The sequence below is a fragment of the Chaetodon auriga genome, chromosome 16, assembly GCF_051107435.1.
Source record: "Chaetodon auriga isolate fChaAug3 chromosome 16, fChaAug3.hap1, whole genome shotgun sequence".
Lineage (NCBI taxonomy): Eukaryota > Metazoa > Chordata > Actinopteri > Chaetodontiformes > Chaetodontidae > Chaetodon > Chaetodon auriga.
In genome coordinates, this window is record NC_135089.1 from 910,001 (window position 1) to 934,949 (window position 24,949).

Sequence of the window (24,949 nt, forward strand, 5' to 3'; positions counted from 1 at the left end):
CATTTCAGACATTTAATCCGTTTCATTATCAATCGCTCATTTTTCTGTGTACTGACAAAGTTTTGTGAGCTGCTCATCAGATCTGTGACATGTCAGCCTTCTGCACAGATTAACCTGAGATTTGTTCAGTAAATTTGGGTGAAGCGTCGGAGGAGGAGGAGGAGGAGGAGGTGGTGTAAATCCTGTGATGGAGAATCTGTGGCGGGTGGAGGGAGCCGTCGGCGGACGGTGTTTTCTCCGCTGGTGCCGGTCTGGTTTCTGTCTCATGGACCTGCTGAGTCTCAGAGCGGGTGTTAAGTGCTGGGAGGTGAGATGAGATGCCGCGGAGGCAGTGAAGAGGAGGTGATGAAGAGTCTGTTGCTGAGCCTCCAGGATGATGATGGATACCTGCACATGCTCTGAGCGTCCTGCACACTGACGCCGGTGCAGCTCCATTTCTCTCCAGTCTCGGTGCTTCCTGACACTTAAACTGGGCTCCGGTGTGTCAGTTGGCTCTGAATCATCCTCCAGACGAGCAGGGACGTCTCCGTCACGGCGCCCGAAGACACTTTGTACGACCCCAGTGTCTGCAAACAAAGCCGGATTGGTCCCAGGTGAGCGGCCTGACGGGCGTGAGGGAACAATCCCTTCTTAAGAAGTCAGAGGATCAGAGGCTCACTACGACTCCCAGAATGCATTTCAGGAAGAAGATGAAGTTACATGTGCAGCTTCCAGTGTACTGAGTACTCAGACCCTTACTGCAGTTAAAGTATTAATGCCACAGTGTGAAAATACTCCAAACCAGGTTTTGTTTCTCCTGGAACAGAACCCAGAGGTTCCAGGTTCACTTCGTCCTCTGTGGGACCGCCAGCCGTCTGTTAGCCGCCGAGCTGATGGAAGAAGAACATGATTTCTCTGAACCAGCGTTTGGCGGCCATGACGTGAACCTGAGATAAACGACAAACAGCCGCCGAACACACAGCTGGACGGCAGAAGAGCCTCGGCCGGTGAAGTCTTCTGCAAACTGCAAAGTTTGGTTTTTAGGAGTTTTATGATTCTAGCACATGAAATGAGACATTCAGCGTGATGTCATTCATGTTACCATCAAATAGACCAAAGCAAAGAGTTTTCAAATGGCGCTCATCACAGACGTTATTTTAGTTTGAGCTCATTCTTCAGTGCATGTTTGCTCCTCCTGCTTCGGTCTCCTCGGCTCCGCTGAAGTCAAATTTAAAGCTGCAGCGGAGGAAGATATTTTAGGAAAAACAACAGATGCAGCTGACTCTGATCCTGGAGACACTTCATTTGAATCACGCTGAGGCCGAGAGGCGCTCGCGGCTGAACGGGAGCAAATCCCAGAGAGCAGAATCTGGTGGGCAGCCTGAAACCAGAGGAGGCTGTCAGTAATAACGGCGGAGTGCAGAGCGTCTTTACCTTGGCCCGGAGGACAGTGCAGTGCAGCTCGCTGGAGCTCTGCTCGTATCTCAGCTCGAACTCCAGAGTTCCCAGAGCAGCTGAGGAAATAAGACGCCAAGGCAGAGAGAGAGGCAATTATCATAACTCAGAAAAAAGACGATTTCCAAGCGGCAGCAGTCGACAGGAAAAAAGACACTGTTGAAAATCTGTCAGAAGAAACAGAAAGCATGCAAGAGAGCAGAGACACGTCTCGGGGACACCACGCGCTCAGGAGACGCATGTCCAACTTAGAGGAGCAGCACCTGTCACATGGATCTGAACACATCACATCACATGTCAAACAGGAGCAAACACACTCGTCAGGGCTTGGTACAACAACCATGCATGCTGTGTAAAGACACACACACACACACACACACACACACACACACACACACACACTGAACACATCCTGGTGGTCTTCCAGTGCAGTTATATAAGATGATCCATGCAGCATATGATTCACAGGGATTAGAACAAATGTATTTTAGGCATCAGCACACATCGTGCCGCTCTCTCGTGCTGCCGAGCATCGAACATGTTGAACCTTTACGCTGAACCATGAGCGACAGCTTGGCTTACCAACCTGGACCCACAACACAGAGCAGGAGTCCCGCCCACATCAGCGTCTCAAACAGGACGACTGGAGGAGACTGTTACCATTTCCTGTTGGTCAATCAATCGACTACAAACGACCAAAGCATGAAGCTCAAAAAATGACCATGAAGAGACAAACAACCACAGAGAGACAAACACAAAGAGACAAACACAGAGAGACAAACAACCACAGAGAGACAAACACAAAGAGACAAACACAGAGAGACAAACAACCACAGAGAGACAAACACAAAGAGACGACCACAGAGAGACAAACAACCACAGAGAGACAAACACAGAGAGACAAACACAGAGAGACAAACAACCACAGAGAGACAAACACAAAGAGACAAACACAGAGAGACAAACAACCACAGAGAGACAAACACAAAGAGACGACCACAGAGAGACAAACAACCACAGAGAGACAAACACAGAGAGACAAACACAAAGAGACAAACACAGAGAGACAAACACAAAGAGACAAACACAAAGAGACAACCACAGAGACAAACACAAAGAGACAAACAACCACAGAGAGACAAACACAAAGAGACAAACACAGAGAGACAAACAACCACAGAGAGACAAACACAGAGAGACAAACAACCACAGAGAGACAACCACAGAGAGACAAACACAAAGAGACAAACAACCACAGAGAGACAAACACAAAGAGACAAACACAGAGAGACAAACAACCACAGAGAGACAAACACAGAGAGACAAACACAAAGAGACAAACACAAAGAGACGACCACAGAGAGACAAACACAAAGAGACAAACAACCACAGAGAGACAAACACAAAGAGACGACCACAGAGAGACAAACACAGAGAGACAAACACAGAGAGACAAACACAAAGAGACAAACACAGACAGACAAACACAGAGAGACAAACACAAAGAGACAAACACAAAGAGACGACCACAGAGAGACAAACACAGAGAGACAAACACAAAGAGACGACCACAGAGAGACAAACACAAAGAGACAAACACAAAGAGACGACCACAGAGAGACAAACACAGAGAGACAAACACAGAGAGACAAACACAGACAGACAAACACAAAGAGACAAACACAAAGAGACGACCACAGAGAGACGACCACAGAGAGACAAACACAGAGAGACAAACACAGAGAGACAAACACAGAGAGACGCAAAACTGCTGCGAAGAGACACAAAGCGACTCTAAGGACACAAAAACGACCACAAGGACAGGACACATGTGGTTCGTGGTGGTTCTGTGTCTCTTTCAGCCTGAGGGTCTACTTTGGGGGGCGGGGGGTCGTCTGCAGTCATTGTCTCTACAATCCACCAGCTGTCTGTCCTCTGTAATTTCCTATCGAGGATTTCTGGAAACAAGTTATTTCTGACAGTACTGCTGTACTTGTACTGCATGGAGCCGACAGTACTGCTGTAGTTGTACTGCATGGAGCCGAAAGTACTGCTGTACTTGTACTGCATGGAGCCGACAGTACTGCTGTAGTTGTACTGCATGGAGCTGACAGTACTGCTGTACTTGTACTGCATGGAGCTGACAGTACTGCTGTAGTTGTACTGCATGGGGCTGACAGTACTGCTGTACTTGTACTGCTGTAGTTGTACTGCTGTACTTGTACTGCACGGAGCCGACAGTACTGCTGTACTTGTACTGCATGGAGCCGACAGTACTGCTGTACTTGTACTGCTGTACTTGTACTGCATGGAGCCGACAGTACTGCTGTACTTGTACTGCTGTAGTTGTACTGCATGGAGCCGACAGTACTGCTGTACTTGTACTGCTGTACTTGTACTGCTGTACTTGTACTGCATGGAGCCGACAGTACTGCTGTACTTGTACTGCTGTAGTTGTACTGCATGGAGCTGACAGTACTGCTGTACTTGTACTGCTGTAGTTGTACTGCATGGAGCTGACAGTACTGCTGTACTTGTACTGCTGTACTTGTACTGCTGTACTTGTACTGCACAGAGCCAACAGTACTGCTGTACTTGTACTGCACGGAGCCGACAGTACTGCTGTAGTTGTACTGCATGGAGCTGACAGTACTGCTGTACTTGTACTGCTGTAGTTGTACTGCATGGAGCTGACAGTACTGCTGTACTTGTACTGCTGTACTTGTACTGCTGTACTTGTACTGCATGGAGCCGACAGTACTGCTGTTCTTGTACTGCTGTACTTGTACTGCATGGAGCCGACAGTACTGCTGTACTTGTACTGCATGGAGCTGACAGTACTACTGTACTTGTACTGCATGGAGCCGACAGTACTGCTGTACTTGTACTGCTGTACTTGTACTGCTGTACTTGTACTGCATGGAGCCGACAGTACTGCTGTACTTGTACTGCATGAAGCCGACAGTACTGCTGTACTTGTACTGCTGTACTTGTACTGCATGGAGCCGACAGTACTGCTGTACTTGTACTGCTGTACTTGTACTGCATGGAGCCGACAGTACTGCTGTACTTGTACTGCATGGAGCCGACAGTACTGCTGTACTCGTACTGCTGTACTTGTACTGCATGGAGCCGACAGTACTGCTGTACTTGTACTGCTGTACTTGTACTGCATGGAGCCGACAGTACTGCTGTACTTGTACTGCTGTACTTGTACTGCATGGAGCCGACAGTACTGCTGTACTCGTACTGCTGTACTTGTACTGCATGGAGCCGACAGTACTGCTGTACTTGTACTGCTGTACTTGTACTGCATGGAGCCGACAGTACTGCTGTACTTGTACTGCTGTACTTGTACTGCATGGAGCCGACAGTACTGCTGTACTTGTACTGCTGTACTTGTACTGCATGGAGCCGACAGTACTGCTGTACTCGTACTGCTGTACTTGTACTGCATGGAGCCGACAGTACTGCTGTACTCGTACTGCTGTACTTGTACTGCATGGAGCCGACAGTACTGCTGTACTTGTACTGCTGTACTTGTACTGCATGGAGCCGACAGTACTGCTGTACTTGTACTGCTGTACTTGTACTGCATGGAGCCGACAGTACTGCTGTACTTGTACTGCTGTACTTGTACTGCATGGAGCCGACAGTACTGCTGTACTTGTACTGCATGGAGCCGACAGTACTGCTGTACTTGTACTGCATGGAGCCGACAGTACTGCTGTTCTTGTACTGCTGTACTTGTACTGCATGGAGCCGACAGTACTGCTGTACTTGTACTGCATGGAGCCGACAGTACTGCTGTGAGCGTGTTGGGTTCCTGTGATCCTTCATTCACGCCGGCTGACCTTGTTCGTTCAGCTGCTGATGAAAGCTGCTTTGTTTGCTTTGCACCACCTGGAATCTCCGTGTTCGTCACTTTCTGTTGTGATCAATCGTCACTGAGCAGTGTTCTCTTTTTTTTGGCCAGTCCTCCACGTTGATCCAGAAACATCCCAATAACTGCTGTGATTTTGTTCCTTCGTGATTCTTTTCATCTCGCGTCATCATCAGGTCAGCATCCATACAACATCCTTACCTGCAGAAGCACCGACTCTCCTTCAGCCTCGGCCGGATCAAGGCTCAGAAATCTGTCTCACTGCCTCGTAAGCTCACAGACGATCAGTGTTTTTGGGCCCGTGGAGTCGCCCCCTGCTGGATGTGTCACGATGACATGAAATGAGCGGAGAGGGCCTCTGGTTGGTTAAATCTGAGGTTTTCGAATATTCTCTGAGCTCATCTGTTTTTGAACAGACGCCATGCTGAGCGCTGAAATGCAGGACGTGGTGTGTAACAGTCCAAACACAGGACGAGCGTCCACCACCGCAGCTGCCTCTGAGGCCTCTGAAGTCTGGGTCTCAGTCACTTTTATGTCTTTTCCCAGAGGTTCACATTAATTCATGGCCATGATGACCAACCTCAGTGAAACATGAGGGGAATCCAGTCTGTGCAGTGTCGACTGTTAGCTGATGATATTTCACCAATTCAGAAAAAAAACAGCATAAACTGTTAAAACTGTTGAAATTTATTTGCTGAAAACTTGGTTTCTGTAGCAACAGCATCCTTTTCTGCTCGTCCTCCCAAAGATCAGACTAAGTTTGTTGAATTAAAACTAAAGCAGCTGCTCATGTGGAAGATCTCCAGAGGGCTTTAAACAAGGGGGAGGAGGAGGAGGAGGAGGAGGAGGAGGAGGAGGAGGAGGAGGAGGGGGAGGAGGAGGAGGAGGAGGAGGAGGAGGAGGAGGAGGAGGGGGAGGAGGAGGAGGAGGGGGAGGAGGAGCAGCAGCAGGAGCTCAGTGTGTCTGAGGAGGAAATGACCACAGACCAGGTGACGTTAAAGTCACGGCCACCTTCCCAGGTGACAGAGCTCAGTCCGAACAGGTGTGACCTTTGTGAGTCTCTGATGTCAGAGCTCCAGACAAACACCTGCAGACCTGAGCAGACGCTCTCAGAGCTCTGTCCTCAGATGTTTTGTGCAGCTTGTTTTAATGTGAGTGTTCGAGGTGCTGATTCCACCCACCTGCACCGACCTGCAGCAGCCCGGGCTGTGAACGGACGCCGCTGCACGCTAACAAAGGTCTGGATGAAATCGCTGCAGGGACAAAACGCTGGTCTTTCTTACTGGAAGCGTCTTTATGTCGGATCAAAGCCTGGAGTTTGAGTTCAGACGCAGACTCTGACGCTCGGCTCTTCCCTCAGGCTTTCCTGCTCTGATGACTCTGATGATTAAAACACTCAAAAGAAATCACCAACCAGTGACTGCAAAACAAATCTGATTAGAAATACATGTTAATGAGGAAATAAAGATGGTAAAAAGCCCCAATTAGTGTTTGGAGCGGAGCCTGAAAACATGTCAGAGGCTCAGCAGCTCTGAGACCAGCGTTCAGCCGGAGTCATGCATCACAATTGACTCTTATTTTGCTGGTGAAGCAGCGACGGAGAGCATGAAGGAGCGATCTCCTCCCTGCTCTCCTTCAGCGCTCACACAGCTCCTCATTCTTCTTCTGCTGTAATCACAAAGTCCATTCAGACGCGTCTGAGGCGTCTCTAAAGCACAGATTGAGTTTTAGCTTCGCTCCGTCGCTCATCAAACACTTTAAACGTCCACCCGAGGTGCTGGGCGACTCCCACTAAAACACACGTGTGTGTTTCAAGAGCTGCGTGTGCTGCATTCTTAATGCTACTTTGACATAAAGACATGAATTATTTATGGACAGGACTGGACTCTGGACGGATAAATTGGGCTCTTGTGTTTTGGTTTATTGATCCCTCAGACCAGAGCAGGGTTGATTTCATGGCTAGACTGCCGTTCAACATCTTAGTTTAGCATGTTAGCATGCTAACATTTGCTAATTAAAATGAAGCACAAAGTCCAGCTGAGGCTGATGGGAAAGTCATTAGTTCTGCAGAGTGTTGGACACATTCAAATGTTGACCTGAAGATGGCGCTGAGGCACAAAGTCCTTCATCATGAGGGGAACATGAACGTCTGAACCACAATCATCCAACAGACGCTGATGTTTCAGTGTGGAACAAAGGGATGGACGCTGCCAACGAGGCTAAAAACACCGGAATCAGCCTTTAAAATGTAAATATCCTGGAGATGTTCACGGTCTCCAGAGGACGGAGACTCCCTGACTATCCTTCTCCAGGTCGCACCTCCACAGCTCCAGCGTGGAGGAGGAGATGTGAGGAGACGCACGTTAGCTGTGCCGTAGCTTACGGCAGCTACGTGTTTATTTCACGTTTTGTTGAACAGAGTTATTTTTCCTGCAGAAGGTTTCTGTCACTGTCTCATGGTTCAGATAAAGGAGGCGGACAGCTGGCAGGAGAGGACACAGCTCAGGTCTGCGGACCCTGCAGCTGGACCCGTTTCTAGCTAGCTGAAAGCTACCGCTAACATAAGACCCACTGGTACATCAGATGTTTGTGGTGAGTAAACACAGACTGCAGAATCAGTCCAGCAGTCCGATTTTTAATAAAAATTCCCGTCTGATCTTAGAGGAACTTCAACGCTGTGATGGCAGCTTCTGATTGGTCCACGACCTGAACTCCAACGTGAAACTTCATGCTGAGTCATGCAAAAAGATGCTACAGCGACAGTCTGACGGGCTGTTCAGACGTCGTCTAAAACCAGAACATTCACACGTTGGTTCGGCCACACCGAGATTTTTCAAACGCACAAAACAGGTCATGTGACGAGAATCAACCAATCACCGTTTTCGCTGAAGGACATCACAACATGAGGTCGAAAGCTGAAGACGGAGGAGCGGCCGGAGATGCGATAAAGACAGTAACACACACACAGACACATGCCAACAGCGAGGCTCACTGCAGTCGTCACTGTCGGAGCTGTTGATCTCCACCGACGTGTCCACGCTGCTGGTCAGAGACAGCGACCCGCCCCCGCCCGGCCTGCCGTGGGCCAGCACGGGAGACAGGAGGTGAGCCCCGCCCATCCCGGAGGCCGCCGAGCCGGGGCTGAGGGCCAGGGGGGAGGAGGCGGGGTTCGGGGACACGGGGCCGGGGGAGGTGGGGGACAGGCGGGGGAAGTAGGCGGAGATCTGTCGGATGGGTCTGATGGGGCCGGGGCAGACGTCAATGGCCATGTGTTCCTGGATGGAGATGCTGAGCTTCTTTCCTCTCCGCACCGTCATAGAGTCTGAAAGGACAAAGACGGAGGTCAAGAGCCGGAGCTTTCCACCACATCACATGACCTTCATCAGCCAAACACAGACAGCTCAGTTTGAGCTTTTCAACAAGGCGGCAACGAATGACGGCGCGAGGCTGTGAGCGGCGGCACGTCAGCAGGAACGTCAGCGTTCATCGGCCGTGTAAACAGCTTCATGTCAAGTTAGACTTTGGAATTAGGACAAAAAAACAGAATAAACATCATCAGTTAACAAGCAGCCACAGTGAGAAGAGCAGCAACACGTCATCTTCAGCACGTTCAGCCTCAGAGAACACATTTCCCCCCCGCCATGATGATCTGAGCCGAAGGGCCAATCAGGTCAGAGAGATGCTGACACACAGACCTGAGACCTGCAGCAACACAGCGAGACCAATCAGTCACACTGAGATCACTGACCTGTGCCCGACCCACGGTCAGTGACGGAGAAGTACTCAGATCCTTTACTGCAGTAAAAGTACTAATACCACACGTGACAAATACTCTGTTAGGAGTAAAAGTCCTGCACTGAAAAATGTTTCTTCAGTAAAAGTATAATGAGGAAAATGTACTTTGAGTATTAAAAGTCAGTTAGTAAGCAGTTAGCAGTTAGCAGTTAGCAGTTAGCAGTTAGCGTTCACTGCTGGTTTGAGTCTGAACATGAGATTTGATGACAGTGACAAAAAATACAGAACGTCACTGCGACTTCAAGCCGACCGCTCAGCAGACACGTTTCAGCTCACGCCATCATATTTCAGTTCACGCCTTCACATTTCAGCTCACGCCGTCACATCTCAGCTCACGCCGTCACGTCTCAGCTCACGCCATCACGTCTCAGCTCACGCCGTCATGTCTCAGCTCACGCCGTCATGTTTGTGTGAATCTGAAAATTGAACATTTCCGTTCCTTGTCTCCAAACGTCTCATGATGGGACGCTGTGCTGCTCTGGGTCGAGCGTTCGATTGGTGATGTTAATGAAAACACATCCACGCTTGTTTGGTTTGACACTATTTATCCTCGACAGCAGCATGAAAACGGCAGCAGGTACCTGACGGCAGGTGTTTAATGAGCTCGGTGTGCGTGTGAGGGCGTCGCACACGAGAAGAGGAAGGACGTGTGTGGAAAGGTAGGCAGGCATCGTTTGGACTTTGAGAAAGCAGAAGAAAAATGTGTGTGAAGGCGGACGGACAGAAAAAACGGCGTTTTAACAAACCCAGAGCTGTGAGGGAGGAGGCGTCACAGAGGAGCCACTCGAGCGCAGAGCCGGCTCGCTAATGAGGCCTCCACAAGTCCTCCACCCTCTGCTGGTTCACGAGCAGCAGGACGGAGACAGACAGCTTCACTGGCCTCCAGCCACAACACTCAAACCTGCAGGAGGAAAAGACTTCGACCTGCTGCCAACAGGTGTGACGTCGAGTATTAATATTCCAGCACAGTACAAGTACACAGAGGAGTGCTTCTCTTTAATCAGGCAGCGATGTGAAGCTCAGTCATGAGTCTCTCATCTCACCTGCCAGGTGCTGACCTGCAGGATCCGATGGATTTTGATTGGCTGTCAGTGTCCACCATCCACCCGTCGAGTTCTTCACCCCGAGAGTCCACCGGACACGCCTCTGTGACGCTGTGTCTTCTTGTTTGTCCTCCTCGTGGCTGCAAACCAAACAGGAAGCAGAGAGTTTTTCCCGCCTGATTTTGCTGATTTGGACACTTTTCCTTGAGGTTTGTGCGTCTCCCATCGGTCAGTAGGCTTCGTAGTTTGTTCTTTTTCCAGCTTTTTTACTTTCTGTACGATCAGGAGTCTGCAAAGGTGTTTTATTTTGGAAATTTTCTGGATTCTCTACATCGTACCTGTGCCTGACTTCCTGTCTGTGCAGATTGACGCGCTGTCCGGTGGAACTGAGCTCTGTTTGGAAAAGCAGCCGGACTGTTTCCCGTCTCAGCACCTGAAGACAAACCGCACCGACGCAGCAGCTTCCAACAAGCTGTGCAAGCACAGGAGACAGAGGAGAGGTGGACGTCTGACCCGAGGACGACTGAGCGCTCAGCAGCCACCGAACCCCATCAGCCCCATTCAAATGAACTCTTTTTAAAGATGAATTCATCTTATGAGAGTCGGCACTTTCTTCTACTAATTCACAATCTCACACTGACGTGGAAACAAGGAGCCGCACAGGTGAGCCTTCGTCTTCAGAGGCTGCCGACTGCTCACATCTCCACAGTATGACGCTTCAGGTGACATTTCAGAGTAAATTTACTGCTCAAACCTCCTCAGACAGGATGTTCCAGACGAGAGCGGCGTCCACGAGGGTTTACGACCTGCCGCAGGGACGAACAGGAAAAGCTGTAAAGCCCCATCAGAGCTGCCACTCTGACATGTTCGAGGGAAGAATCAACGTCCAGCTGGTGCAGGTGTGTCTCAAAGGGACGGACGGCGAAGAGAGAGTTTTCATTTATCACAGGCAGAGGAAATCACCAGGAGGACGTGACTTTGGACGGACGAGTTCAGCCTGAGAACGTTTAGACCAAGAAATGCCAAAATCTTCATGTTTCAAATGTCATGTTTTCCACTCAGTCAGCGTGTAACAGAGCTGCAGCTGTGACTCCTGACGCTCGTTCCTGCCGGATCGTACGTCATCAAGATCCTCCAGACAGAGACGCTCCGACATCCACTCGTCCACCTCGGGGGTGAACTGGGACTCACACCAGTTTTTATGTGCATTTTAAATGTAAGCATAAAAACATTTGGATGGAAACGCAGATTCAGGAAAAAAAAACTCAAAATATCAAAAAGTTTTCGCACTTGGCTGAGAAACATCGAGACATCGATAAACGATGATCAAACATGGTGAAAACAGACGTTTGTGGAGACGACGAGCCCGAAACCTTCCTCAGGTTCAGACTAACAGAAGCTCCACGTCGGCGGTCAGAGCGTCGTCACGGCTGAGAGTCCACAGATGCATCAGACCGAAGGTGTTTTACCTGAGAGACGAGCACCTGGTGGACCGTCTCTCCTTAACATAAATAAATGCAGTGAAGTAAAATTTCCCTCTGAGACGAGGTGGAGGAGCGTCCTCGTCGGGCCACACGTTAAACAGCTGTGTGACAGTGATGAAAGGACAGAACAGACCCAGCGTCAGAGACAGCGAGGACGTTTGAAGAGTGGGAGACGGCGTGTGGATCCACACTGTGTTTCAGAGTGTTTCCTCTTCAAAGGGCTCTGCAGGGCGTCCACAGCGAGCAGAGCGAGGGGGCCGATCGAAGAGCAGAGAGCAGCTCAGACCTTTAAAATGAATCATTCCTCTGACGCTCGCGTCGGTTCCGGCCGTGACGCGTTCCCGTTCGGAGGATTGGTGCTTCAGCCTCAGTTTAAGAAGAGCTCCGTCTGTTCAGCAGGAACGAGCCGCGACTCTCCCTCAGAGGCTTCAATCTGCTGTTAGAGCACAAGAAGAGCTGATTCACGCATCCTGTGGAACTCCGGCAGAAAATTAGCTAAATAATTCTGAGGCGTTGACCATCAACACACACACACACACACACACACACACACACACACTGCTGTTTGAGTGATGCAGGTATGTGGCTGCACCTGAGGAGGGTTTTCACAGTGACTTTGAGGTCAGCAGGACGAATTCACGTCATGTCACCAAATAACTGAACGGGAAAGTCGGTTTGCACATATTTCATTGAGCGGTGAAGAACATCACATGAACTTGTAAGTCAGGATGATGAACTGCGTGAGTTCACTTTACGTATGTTACTGAAAATGAAAGCTCAGACTGAAACTCTCTTTAGCTGCTCGGCTAATGTAGCCTGCTACAGTACTACAGTACTACAGTACTACAGTACTACAGTACGCTTCATCGAGAACATGACAAAAGAAAAGGCCTAACTGGTGTGTTTGAGGAGAGTAACACGACCTCGGAGAACGAGCTTGGCTCAAGTTATCAGACCATGAACCAGGACATAGAGCTGCTAACGTTAACGTTAGCTTCAGCTCCAACAGCATCTGCCGCCCATACAGTGGACGAGCCGGCTGTGAGCGGAGCTTTTTCTTGCTGTTACCTGTAATCGAGAAAATAATGTAGTCTGGAACGTGCCTTGCACACAGGTAGTATGCTTGGTCCGCACGTGCTAGCATTAGCATCTTTCATTAGCTTTGTTGCTCAGCTGTAAATGCATTACATAAACAGTGTCGAGCAGAAGTTTAAACAGTCAATTCAGAGTTTAACTTACTAAAAGTAATTATAACAATAATTACATAAAAACACTAAAGTTAGAAGATGCAAAGTCATCATTAAAAAAGTTTAATAATAATATACTAGTCCTGATGTAGAAGCCATATTATGTCATAATTTACTTAAAGGGTCAAAATTTATAGAAATAGATTAAAAAGTCCAAATGATAATTATTAATTAGTTTAGTTAGTTGTTGCAGTTAAACGTCTGGTGCAGTCGTGATGAATTACTTTGGTCTGATCGGTGACTTCCTGCCGTGCAGGTGCGACGTTCGCTTCCTGTTCTCGTGGTGGCTGCCGGCTGCACTCTGAGTATTCGCCCTGTGGGAGTTGGGGCTGGCCGCGCTGCGCCGTCGAGCCGCCGCCGTCATGTTTAATTCAGGGAAGCAGCATTTATTCTGCTGCTCGTCCAGTGACTGATATCCAGTCGCAGTGGGATTACTGGTGAGACGGAGCGGCGGGGAGTTAAGCTGAGGAAGAGTATGCTAATGACGGCACATGAAAAGATGCTGCCTCTGCATCCTCGCCTCCCTCCTCTTCCTCCTCTTCCTCGCCTGCCAGTCACTCGTCCAGACTCGGCTCTGGTCCTGGTGGCTCTTCCTCTCGCTGTCGCTCGTCTTTGTCTCCATGTTGTTCTCAGTGAGAAGACGTGACAGCACCTCAGCCAAGTAACGAAGTATATTTATTCACCGTACTGCACTAAAGTACACATTGAAGGTACTTGTACTTGAGTCTTTGTCACTTCCACTCCTCCACCACGTCTCGGAGGGAAACTTTTCACCCCATCACATTGATCTGACGGCGTCACAGATGAAGGTTTTTACACAGAAAACATGTGAAGAGTTTCTGAAATCTGACGCTTCGTTATGAAGTGAACAGCTCGTTCCAGCGTCAGGGTTGATCGTGGTCGGTCGTTTTTACGTGACGTACCCTGAACGCTCCACTCTTTGCTTTTGTTGCTTCGACTCAAACAGGTTCGAATTAACCCGCAGAGTGACGTTCAGCGGTCTGTCGACTCTTTGGTTTGGTTTCTTTACACTTCCTGTCCTGCAGAGGTGGACTCTGTTACTGCCAGGTGAGTACAGAGGAGACAGGTAAGTCCATCTGCAGCCCTACCTGCTTTGTCAGCTCACCTCCGTTGGTTCATCTGCATCCTTTCGTGTCTGTTTTCGTTTGTCCTTCATCCTGATCTTTCATTGATCAACAGAAACGGGACTCGTCTGGATTTCATTCATTTGAATTATTTTAACTCAGACATTAACCAAACTGGTCAGAAGCCAACGGCCCTGAAGCCTTTCTGTTTATTGCCAACCTTGAACAAATGGATAACTGCATTAAGGCTGAGCTGTTAATTACAGCAGACCACTGCAGGAGCGGCAAACAGTTAGTGAACAAAGAGCTGAAGGCTCCAGCTGTCAGGTGGAAATGAGAGTTATTGATCAGCTGTGCAGCTCTGAGCCAAACATCTCCGACTGACCAACACGATGCTTCGCTTCTTTGTTATCAAGCACACGAGCTGCAGGAGGAGGAAAAACCTCCAAACACAACATGAGACGTTAACTCACAGCGACCGACAGCTGCATGCAAATCAATGCTGCAGCAGCACCGACGCAGGCCTGAAGTGAAGAAGCGTCAAAGGCTTTTTCTGAGGATGGACGAGGAACAAGACTCTGAGGAGCGAAGACGTTCAAAAATCAATAATCAACCACGAAGACGTGTGACTGAAGTCTGAATGAACGAGCCGTCGCCTCTGATGGTCCACTGTGAGCCACACGCTGGAATCGCAGTATTTAACGCAGTATTCTTCTCACTACTTCAACTTGAGTATTTAGTTTGAACAATGCTGATGTACTTTTTTTTTAATTGAGTATTTTTACTGCATGGAATCAGTACTTCTACTTGAGTTAAGGATCTGAATATTCCAACGACTGACTAGTGAATTTGAAGCAAAAAGAAAATGTGGACGAGTTGTGTTTTCATGAACTGGTTTGGAGCGAGTAAACTGGGCCACACAAAGCTTCGTTATGCCTGACTACAAAAAAGAGAGCAGAAGAAGAAGAATGTTGGAAACTGGAAACAACACGAGTCCCTGAAACAGAAAAAAGGAGAGACGTCTTGTTCATGCTGTCCAGAGATGAAGATTATGGAGAGTGTGATGGGAATATCCAGGAAGACGACGACAGTGAGCTCTTCTTCTTCTTCTTCCTCCTCTTTTTCTTTTTCTTCTTCTTCTTCTTCTTCTTCTTCTTCTGGTTTTGTAGTGGAAACAGCTGATCAGTCATGGGAGTCTTGTTCAGCTCATTAACACTTTTCTGAAAAAGGCTAAATCAAAACCCTCAAACGAGCGTAAAAACGTGTTTTTGAATTCAATATTTGAAAAGCATGAAAACAAGACAGCTGTTAATGTTCCAGAATCGAGCTGAAACGTGACGCAGCGAGCAAAACAAACCCAGATCTCCTGCAGTTCTTGAACTCACCAGCGGTACTACGAGGTACTGCAAGTAAAATTCCTGCATTCTAAACGTTTCTGTAGTAAAAGTAAGTCAGTGGAAAACATTCATCTGTGTTGTTTTCAGATTATTTGTTGTTTTGTGGATTCAGACAATAATCCTGAAATTAAAATCATGTCAGTTTTTACAAAGACGTGATTTTAAGCAGATATTTCCTGTTGGATTACAGTTAAAAGTACTCGTCCTGCACAACGGTCGTTTCAGAGTGTCTTATTTTGTCCATTATATCGTTGGATTATTAGAAGCGACGCACCGTGTGAGCAGTATTTTAATCAGGTTACTGGTGCAGGAGGAGCAGCACAGGCAGCTTCAATCTGATCCTATAAGATCACATTTCATCACATTTCTGAGCAAAAATAACGACATTCAAACTCAGCACAGAAAACAGAGAAGTATCTGAATAAATATTCAAGGAGAAGGTTTTGTTTTGGCTTATTTGACACTTTTTCACATGTTTTGAGTGAAAATTGAAATCTTAAAATGAATTATTAAATACAGCTTCCAGACTGTAGTAAATGTACTGCATTTACCTCAGACATGTAGTACAAGTACGAGTATGAGTACAAACTGTTCAGTAAATATTGACTTTTCTTCACTGATACTCACACACGGGCGAAGAGAAAGAGTGGAGAGGAAGAGGAAGAAGAAGAAGAAGGAGGCAGAGAGAAACATGCAGAAGCGAAGAGAAGCAGGAAAACGAGCAGCTTCGACCCAAACGGACGAATGAAAGTCCGGATTCTTCTTACCTTTGATTGTGCGAGTGAGCAGATTCCTTCACAAACAGGTGGATGTCTGCACGAGGCTCCGCACTAACAGGTGGTGAGGGAGGCAGCCGAGCGGTGGAGAGAGGAGGAGGAGGAGGAGGAGGAAGAGGAGGAAGAGGAGAGAGAGAGAGAGAGAGAGGGAGATTTGGACTTTTAACCCTTCGTCTTCCTCGCTCTGCCTGGCTTTTCCTGGGATTTCTGTGTGTTTAATATCCCTCAGCCGGGCCTCACATTCATCTGGACTGTCAGCAGGGATGTCGCTCTGCTTTCATCACGCTGCTCGTGGATTGGATTAACTCTGATCTGGGTGCAGTTTGCAGGAGGAGGCTGGAGGAGAACAATGTGCCAGCAGCAGCATCTGCCTTTCTCCTGCTCGCTGTGTAATTTGTGCTTAATGACGCCTAATGATACATGTGTGCATCCAGCACACGTGTTCCAGCGCACACAGGCGTCCGTGCAAAGCTGGAGTTTTTCCTCCTTCCTTCCAGGAAAGGGTGCAGATCATCCGGCCCTCCGTCCCTCCGCCCCCCCCCCCCCCCATTCTTCTCTCCTTCATCAACCTTTTGCGCCTCCTCCTCTCCTGCGGTCTGACAGATAGGTGTCCCTGGGGTGAAGAAACCCCTCGTTAAAAAAAAAAAAATCCTGCTTCCTCCCCCTCCTCCTCATCCTCCTCCTCCTCATCCTCCTCTCTGCATCTCATCCACCCACACACTCTCTTCATCTCTGCCCGTCCATGCATGCCAAATGGATGAGGAGATTTTTCATTTTTCCTGCACACCTCTGCGCTCTCCATCTCTGATCTGGAGGGTAAAGGATGCAGGAGCCTGCAGGTCGCTTCAGAGGGAGGAAGAACACTCCTGCTCTGCTTTTGTCTCATGAAACCCAGAAGGACACTTTCCACCAGCTGACAGCGTGTCCGACCGAAGCGACCCGAGCCTCACGGGCTGCAGAGGGACGGACGAGTCGTGGTCCAAACCAGGGACAGTTTGTTTGACCGGGCAGGTTTGAGGAGGTGTCTTTCATAATGAACACATGAACTTCAGTGTGTTCACACAAGCCCTGCCTGCTGAGAGTGGGTGGGTGTCAAACTGATTTCATTTAGGATGATAAAACACATGTGAGGAGGTGTGTGGGACAGACAGCGTGTCCACATTTAAATACAGCTAAATCAATGTGTCAGATAACAGATTAAGATGAGGTTGGCTGCTGTGCTCTCCATAAAAATGGAGAACAGGGACGATTCATGAACCTGAATCTTAACAAGGAGAAAAGTTCCATGTTTGACTGATGCTCAGTTCTGTAGATATATATAGATTCAATTAAATTATACATTCAGAAAATAATTAAACTGCATATTTTCAGTGTTCTGGACGGATGTTGCCTCCTTACAGCCACACGTTAGCGTAGCTACGAAGGCTAACGACCTAAACAACATTTCATTATTAGATTGTGTTTTTTTCCCATCTCTGGAGAAACACACACGTTGGTCTGAAGTGTGTGTGATGGATTCTGGTTTTAACACCAGTTTGATGTCAGACGGTCTGTGGACACGTTGACACATTTGGCTGCTTCGCCACCTTTAAGCATGAGCTGCACAGAAGGAAGAAAATGTTATTCACAATGTGACTGAGGACAGTTTCACGTCCCCTCGGTAACACAGCACAGCACGGACGCTGGAAAGCAGCGGGGGTGTTGAATGCAGTGCGCTCGCTTTGTAGCCACGGAGGATCTTCGGTTACCTGTGCAGAGATTTATCATGCAGCTACTTCACAATAAGCACAGACGCCTTTGAGCGAGGCGACGGCGCCTCCTTCAGGTGACTGCATTACGCTGCCGTTCGGTGAGCGGACCTTCAGAAACGTCTCTTGTGACGTTAGAAATGCAGCATAAACTCTGTGGTTCACAATAAGGTTGGAAAAACTGTATAACCCAGAGATTCTGATTAATTCTAGAAAGGAAAGTGGATGAATCGTGGGACATCCCACTGTCCAGCAACGTCCACGTCCAAGCGGTGGACCAAAGACAGTGGACAAGAGGAAGCACTGAATCCATTTCTCAAAGCCCTGTGAGCCAGATGCATTCGGACCAGATTTAAAACCTGAGAGAACCAGTGACGGGTCCCACACTGGGATCATGCACCTGCAGGTCCTGCCTCCAGAGACCCTCTGAACAGGAAGCTGTTTCATTTCATCCAGATTCAGGCAGTCCCTGACAGCTACCCGGGGTCAGTCCACGACAGAAGAGGGACAGAAACAGCCCCCTCCCCACAGGTCTGCTGCACCTCCTGCAGGTTCCTGCTGTATCGCAGAAGGAGCCTTTGGCATGATGAAAACAAAGTGGTGCTGCATTTTCTTCCAGGTCCTGGAGGTCCAGGAGGTGTTGGACCCCTCATCTCTGCCTGCACTGACAACCTGCTGTGCCACCCTCCACAACACCTGCCTGGAGTCAGGGACATTGAGGAGGCTGTGCAGGACACATGGAGGGACAATGTGGATCCAGCTCCTCGTGCTGCTGAGGTCAAAGCATCACTGTCTGATTTTAAGTGAACTTTTATTTCTCTAACCGAGACTGAAGAGCTTTCCTTTTCTTTACGAGCAGAAACACGCTGGCATCTCCACAGCAGCTCAGCAGCTGCTGGACAACATCACCTCAAAGGCAACAGTCTGTCTGCAGACATAAAATCTGATCTCTAATGACAAAATAACAGCTTCAGAATTCATTTCGCTCCACTGGAAACAAAAAAAGAGTCACATTTTCTCAGCCATGTTTTCAGATGGTTCGAAAGGACGACCTTGAGCCAGCTGCCTCATCGGCGGTTTGACGGAAAAGCAAAAGATCATTCTGAGTTAATAAGAAGACATGCAGATATGACAGACACCACAGGGCCCCGCGAAGCTGACATAAAGTCAAAAAATGTGTAAAGCAGTAAAACTCAGTGTCATCAGTGGATCTAAATGCACATAGTGGAGACGTCTAACATTCTATGGAGAGACTACATAAAGCTCATTTCCACAGCAGGACAAACTGAATTTGGACATGATCCTTCTGATTTTCCGGTTGCTTACAGACAGTTTTTCTGTTTGCTGCTTTAAATCCTGTGAATCAGCAGGTCCTGGATCTGCAGCGACCTTCAGCGCTGAGTGACATCACAAAGTCTTCAGCCCTCGAAGGGTCGATCTCATGAAGTTTTCCGGAGAGGCGGAATGACCCTCGTCACGACCACGTCCCTGAGGTCGAAGGTGAAATGAAACAGCCTGAGAGTTACGCAGCCAATCAGTCAGCTTCTAGTTTCTGCCCAGCGACTGCTGAGTCACTGGTTGCTATGGTGAATCCTATGGTAAACTGCGATTTCCTAAAAACTGTGCAAGCTGTCAAAACTGATTTAGCTCAGCAAAGATTCAAAGCGCGTTAAAATTTGAGTCATTTTCCACGTGAAAATATGAAAACCTGTTGGAAACGCTGTGTGTCTTTAACGAAACATCCGTAAGTCTTTCCAGACGAGGCGTTTGGGTGCTCTGGCCGTGCCGTGCTGCCCTCTGATGGCCAAACGTTTAATTAAAATCAAAGACGACTTCATGAACGGTCTCTGACTGGTTTCCTCTCAGCAGCTTCTTGTCTGATCCTTCAGTCTCTGAAGCTGTTTTTCATTCTTCAAACTCTCAGAATCCTGTTAATTATTTATGATAATGAGTCAGATCAGATTTAAATCTTGACTGTCCTCCCCGCCTCCTCCATTCTTAGCCTCAGAGAAACCAGGTGCCAATGAAACCGTCATGAATTATGCAGACTGAGTGTTATTAACCCTAATGGCCCATAAGAAATGAGACAATAAGTGTTCAGGTCTAATTTGATTTGCATGGCTGTTCGTCCTCTCAGCGTCCGTCCACTGCTGCATGTTTTTGTTGTCACTTTGTCTCTTTGTTAACCCAAGCTTCACGTCTCTGTCCTCTGCTGATGGACTTACTGTTAACCCTTTTTAACACTGATACTAATCTGCATAATTAAACCATGACGCACTCAGCGAATCCGAGCTGTCTGTCTCTACAGCAGAGGTCTGCAGGACTGAACCGCACCAGGCGGTTTGGAACGAAAAATAACAGAAGCTGTTCATGTTTGTACAAAAGTTTACAAAACAAAAATGAAGACAATGAATGTTTGTTGTAAGTAAAAACAGTAAATGAATGATTGGTAATAAGGTTAATTATCCCCACAGGAGCACAGGACACAGGGTAAAGGTCAGGCTAAAGTCAGGGTAAAGTTGGGGTAAAGGCCAGGGTAAACTCAGGGTAAACTCAGGGTACAGATCAGGGTAAACTCAGGGTAAAGTCAGGGTACAGATCAGGGTAAACTCAGGGTAAACTCTGGGTAAAGTCAGGGTACAGATCAGGGTAAACTCAGGGTAAACTCAGGGTAAAGTCAGGGTACAGATCAGGGTAAACTCTGGGTAAAGTCTGGGTAAAGTCTGGGTACAGATCAGGGTAAACTCTGGGTACAGTCTGGGTAAAGGTCAGGGCAGCAGTGTCTGAGTGAAGGCAGGCTTTGTGCTTTATGCAGCAGGAGAAACAGGTTCCGTCTGTGCTGACTTCAGCTCTGAGCACAAATAGCTTTTGTTTGGTTTTCTCAGATTAAAGATAGTGAGCAAATAACACATGTTGAATTGATGGTCTGTCACATCACTGTTAAAGGGAATTGCTTCAAATTAGCAGGTAGCTGAAGGGATGCTTAAGGATGCGCTGAAGGAGCAGATGGAGGTTTTGTGTCAGTGAAATGGAGGAAAAGCAACCCGCTGAAAACTGAATGTTTGGTCTGAGCTTGTTCTCTGTATTTTAAAGTTTTCCTGAGGCTCAAACCGTGTATTTATATACAACCAAATGAAGAGAATGAAAATATGAAAATATATCAAGTTCAGGCTCTCACTCACCACCACAGTGGTTGGAAGTACTGTACTTAAGTACAGCTTTGAGGTAATTGAAGTAAACACAGCACCAGGACGTTTTTCTGCTTCATCAATCTGTGTTTCAGTATCGGCTCCAGTCTGTGGATGGATGTGACACCAAAGACGCTGAAATCTGAGACTTCACAGCTGATTTTCTCTAAAAACACAAGAAGGATAAAAACTACAGAAATAAAGGGGAACTAAGTTGTGCGTTAAGCTCATGTTTGTGAAGCATCTCATCCTCTTAATTCAAGCTGAATTTCATTTAAGACTCCATCAGTCTGTTTCTCTCCGAGCTGAGGAAAAATAATTAGAGAGGCATTACCAAGCATGTTTCACGTCCTCGTCATCCGGAGACAGAAGATTAAAAGTGTCCAGAAGTATGCTGTTATTGTTTCATCGGCCTCATAAAGCCTCTGCTGGCATCCAGGTGGATGAAGTCTTTGAGTCTGAGGGGATTTTGTGTTTCTGTGTGAAAAAGCCTGCGATGGGTAACAGGATTAGTTTGTTTCCAGCAAACCAAATGTTGGTTTTACGTCTTCTTTGACATCCAGAGTGTGCGAGGATGTCAGGTTCTTCATGACAGTCATCGTGTCGCTGAGAGGACACAGGACGTTTACCTGAAATCATTTTCACCTGTCGGCGCAGTCACAGGCGTAATTAATGACATCAGCAATGGCTGACGTGAACGTCCTTCATGTCCTTTTCTTTGACAAGTCTTTGTTTCCTGTTTCCTGCCAACAGTTTCTTTTAACATGACCACGATTCTTCTTTAACCAACCAGTTATTGAGCCCCGGCCTGACCAACCCGTCGAGGAGCAGCGTGGAGGGTTTAGGCCTATAAGAAGAGAATGTTTTCATTAGTGTGGAATCACCTGAAAATAAGGATCTCTGTGTTTCTGTCAGCTTAGAATGAGTCTTGATATCTACAGAGGGAGCAGCTCATCGTCCTCAGAGGCCACCATGTTGACATGTTTCTACAGGAGCCCAGAGCGGACAAACCGAACACTGACTCCACAGCCGCAATCTGCAACCACACCACTAAATGCTCCACTCGGGACCTTTGACCTCTGAGGCCGCAGGTCAGAAAGCGTTCGTACTGTACGTAGACCCGTTAACCGTTTCATCGTCTGTCGTGAATCTGCTCGTCAGACTTTCCATTTCTCCTGGAGAATGAGCCTGACAGCTCTGGACCTCAGGAAACGCTAACGCGCACAGCCGACAGCCGTGCTAACAGCTCCGTGAGGCCACCACAGCCGTGCTTTGAGCTAAAATTTGGCTGCTACATGCTAACATGCTGATGTTTAGCAGGTATAATGTTTACCGTGTTAACCATCTTAGTTTAGTGAGTTAGCATGCTAACATTTGCTAATTAGCATTATTTTTTTACAAAGACAACTGCATTTCATCACAGCTTCCTGTCAAAACGCCGTGAAAACGCTGCAAACAACCGAAATAAGCAGAGAATAGTTTTAATTCTTCAAATCGCAGCGGTTTATTCTGAGTCACGTTCAGGATTGAAAGAAGCTGCTGAGGTTATTTTGTGGTAATTAGTCATCTGATCTGCTAATTTGACTGTTGCAAATCATTAATTCTGTTTCGGATTAAAATGATTTATTATTTGTCTCATAACGCGAGAGCAGATTATCTATAAAAAAAACTCCTCTTCCATCCAATAAAAACAGGAAAAAGGTAGAATCAAAGCGACCGTCGTTGAACTTTCAGAGCGCCGGCGGTGCCACCAGCTGATGCTTCAACTGGTTTTCATCTAAACCACAAAGATGGTTGAGAATCGGCGTTTGAACACACTTTCTCTGCGTCCTCTCTCGGTGTCTTCGCTCTTCTTCTCGCCCTTTGTTCTGTTCTTCTCTGATCATACTTTCATGGCGTCTCCAGCGTCTCGGCTGCTCTCATGTGATGTTCTGTGTTTGCACATTTTATAATTCAGCTGCAGGAAGTGAAAGTGTTTGTCTGCTGTGAGAGTCGAGCAGAGCGAGGACACGTTAAAGCTCCGCTGTTTGTGTTTAATACGAAACCTTCAGGTGGAGTTATTGTGTGTTACAGATCAGCTGCAGCTTTCTTCATAGCTGTAATCATCATAATCATCATCATTACACACACATCGCCGGGTATCACTCGAATGTGACGGCTGACATCTTCTCAGAAACAGGCTTTCAGTCGACCTTCATCTCTGCTACGAACAAACCAGCAGGATGGAAACAGGCTTCATCCAAAACAAGGAAACCAATCAGAGTTCGTTAGTGGAGCGAGAGCATCGAAGCCTCCGAGGGGCTGAAGTCTGGAGTCTGAGCTCCGTCTCCTCCTCAAACACGTCGTACAGACGGTAAATGTCAGAAATCTGTCTCTGTGGAGGACGAGTGTCCGTCTGCACCACCTGCAGGCCGTCCTAACGGTTCAGTTCAGACACCAGACGAATCTGATTCCAGACCTGCTGCATGTCATCATGGACGTCACAGTGCAGCCAAACACGTCTGCCGATCTGTCCTGTTTGCTGATGTTCTGACGTTCTTCATCAGGAAGTTTCAGAAGACCGAAACATCGGCTGAGAGGCGCCAAACGCAGTCATGTGATCCTCAGTGAATATAAAGGTGCTGCGCTAAAGAGGAGACAAAGTGTCCTCTCTGTCCAACATCGTCTCACCTCCTTTAATATATTGTCCTCACATATAGAAAGACAAGCTCTCTCTCTCTCACGCGCGCGCACACACACACACACACACACACACACACACACACACACACACACACACACACACACACTCTGTGAGCGGCCTGCGTTCGGTGTCACAGATCAGCCGTCAGCCTCAGGTATGAAAACACTGTTGCCGTGGTTGATTCTTCATGTCTCACCTGTCTTCACGTGTGACCTCGTGGCTGCTGTGTCCTCTTCTCATGACGGCTCGTCTCATCCTGCTGAGTGAAGGAAGCCGAACGTCGCTGATCTTCATTTCCTGTTCTGACCTCTGACCGGCTTCATGGAATATCTGCTTTCAGCATTTTACAGCAGACGACAGAAAACTCTCTGTCCACTGTGGACACTTTGTCCAACTGTCCACACTGTGTTTCTTAAAGCTGTTCAAAGTAACAATAACTGTGTCTGGATCAGCTTTAACAGGAAATGACTTCAGCAAACACGATGGATGAGGTGAGCTTCTTGAACTTCTCCGTCGTCCTGCAGTGAAACATGACGCGGGAAAGATGAAGCAGTGAAGCAGTGAAGCAGTGAGGCGTCGCTGTGAACTGCTGCCCTCTTACAGTTCAGACTTCAGAGACTTTCAGTTGTTGCTGTTGATGCAAACAGTGCAAAGGTCAGAAATCTGAAGGGCTGCAAACTCCCAAACGTTTGATCTCGTCCAGTTTTGACAATCTAATCCAAATATGACGACATTTAAAGAGACGAGACGGAGCCCTGCAGACTCCAGGCTCTGCCCCTCCCCCAACAGCAGGTGCATGTGATTGTACTCTGATTACTTGTTCAGCCTCAGTGCCTTTGTTTGCTGGTGGAGCCGGTGTTGGATTACTGGAGTTGGACTCGCTGCTGCAGTCTTTGCATGGATTTGGTGCAGATACAGACTGACATCATACCCTGCTGGAAGCAGTTACAGTCCAACAACAGTATTTTGTGGTAGAACAAGTGTGTGGATTTCATACAGAGACACGTCGATGGATTTTAGGCTGCAGAGGATTAAAGGAGGCCTGAGTGTAACTCTCACATTTTATTGGTTTTAGTTTGAGAACATCCAAAACCAAAGACAATAATGTGATAATAAAAAAACACTTCCTCTCTTCAGAGCACCATCACACAGGCGTCGCAGCTCAAAGTGGTGCACATATGCTTTA

At 47.7% G+C, this 24,949-nt stretch overlaps 1 protein-coding gene across 2 annotated transcripts in view; it reads right to left on the reverse strand.

Annotated features, from left to right (window-relative positions):
- Positions 1-24,028, reverse strand: part of doc2a (double C2-like domains, alpha) — a 53,317-nt gene extending 29,289 nt beyond the window's left edge. The window contains exons 1-3 of one of the 2 annotated variants that reach the window (XM_076751784.1): positions 23,960-24,028; positions 8,310-8,639; positions 1,414-1,493 (exon numbers count right to left, since the gene is read on the reverse strand). In XM_076751784.1, the coding sequence (XP_076607899.1) occupies positions 1,414-1,493; positions 8,310-8,634 (405 nt within the window). In that variant the 5' untranslated portion in view covers positions 8,635-8,639; positions 23,960-24,028. Of the gene's footprint in view, positions 1-1,413; positions 1,494-8,309; positions 8,640-16,135; positions 16,423-23,959 lie in introns of those variants that run through there. The other variant, XM_076751783.1, reaches the window with a different exon arrangement.
- Positions 24,029-24,949: the final 921 nt, after the last annotated feature.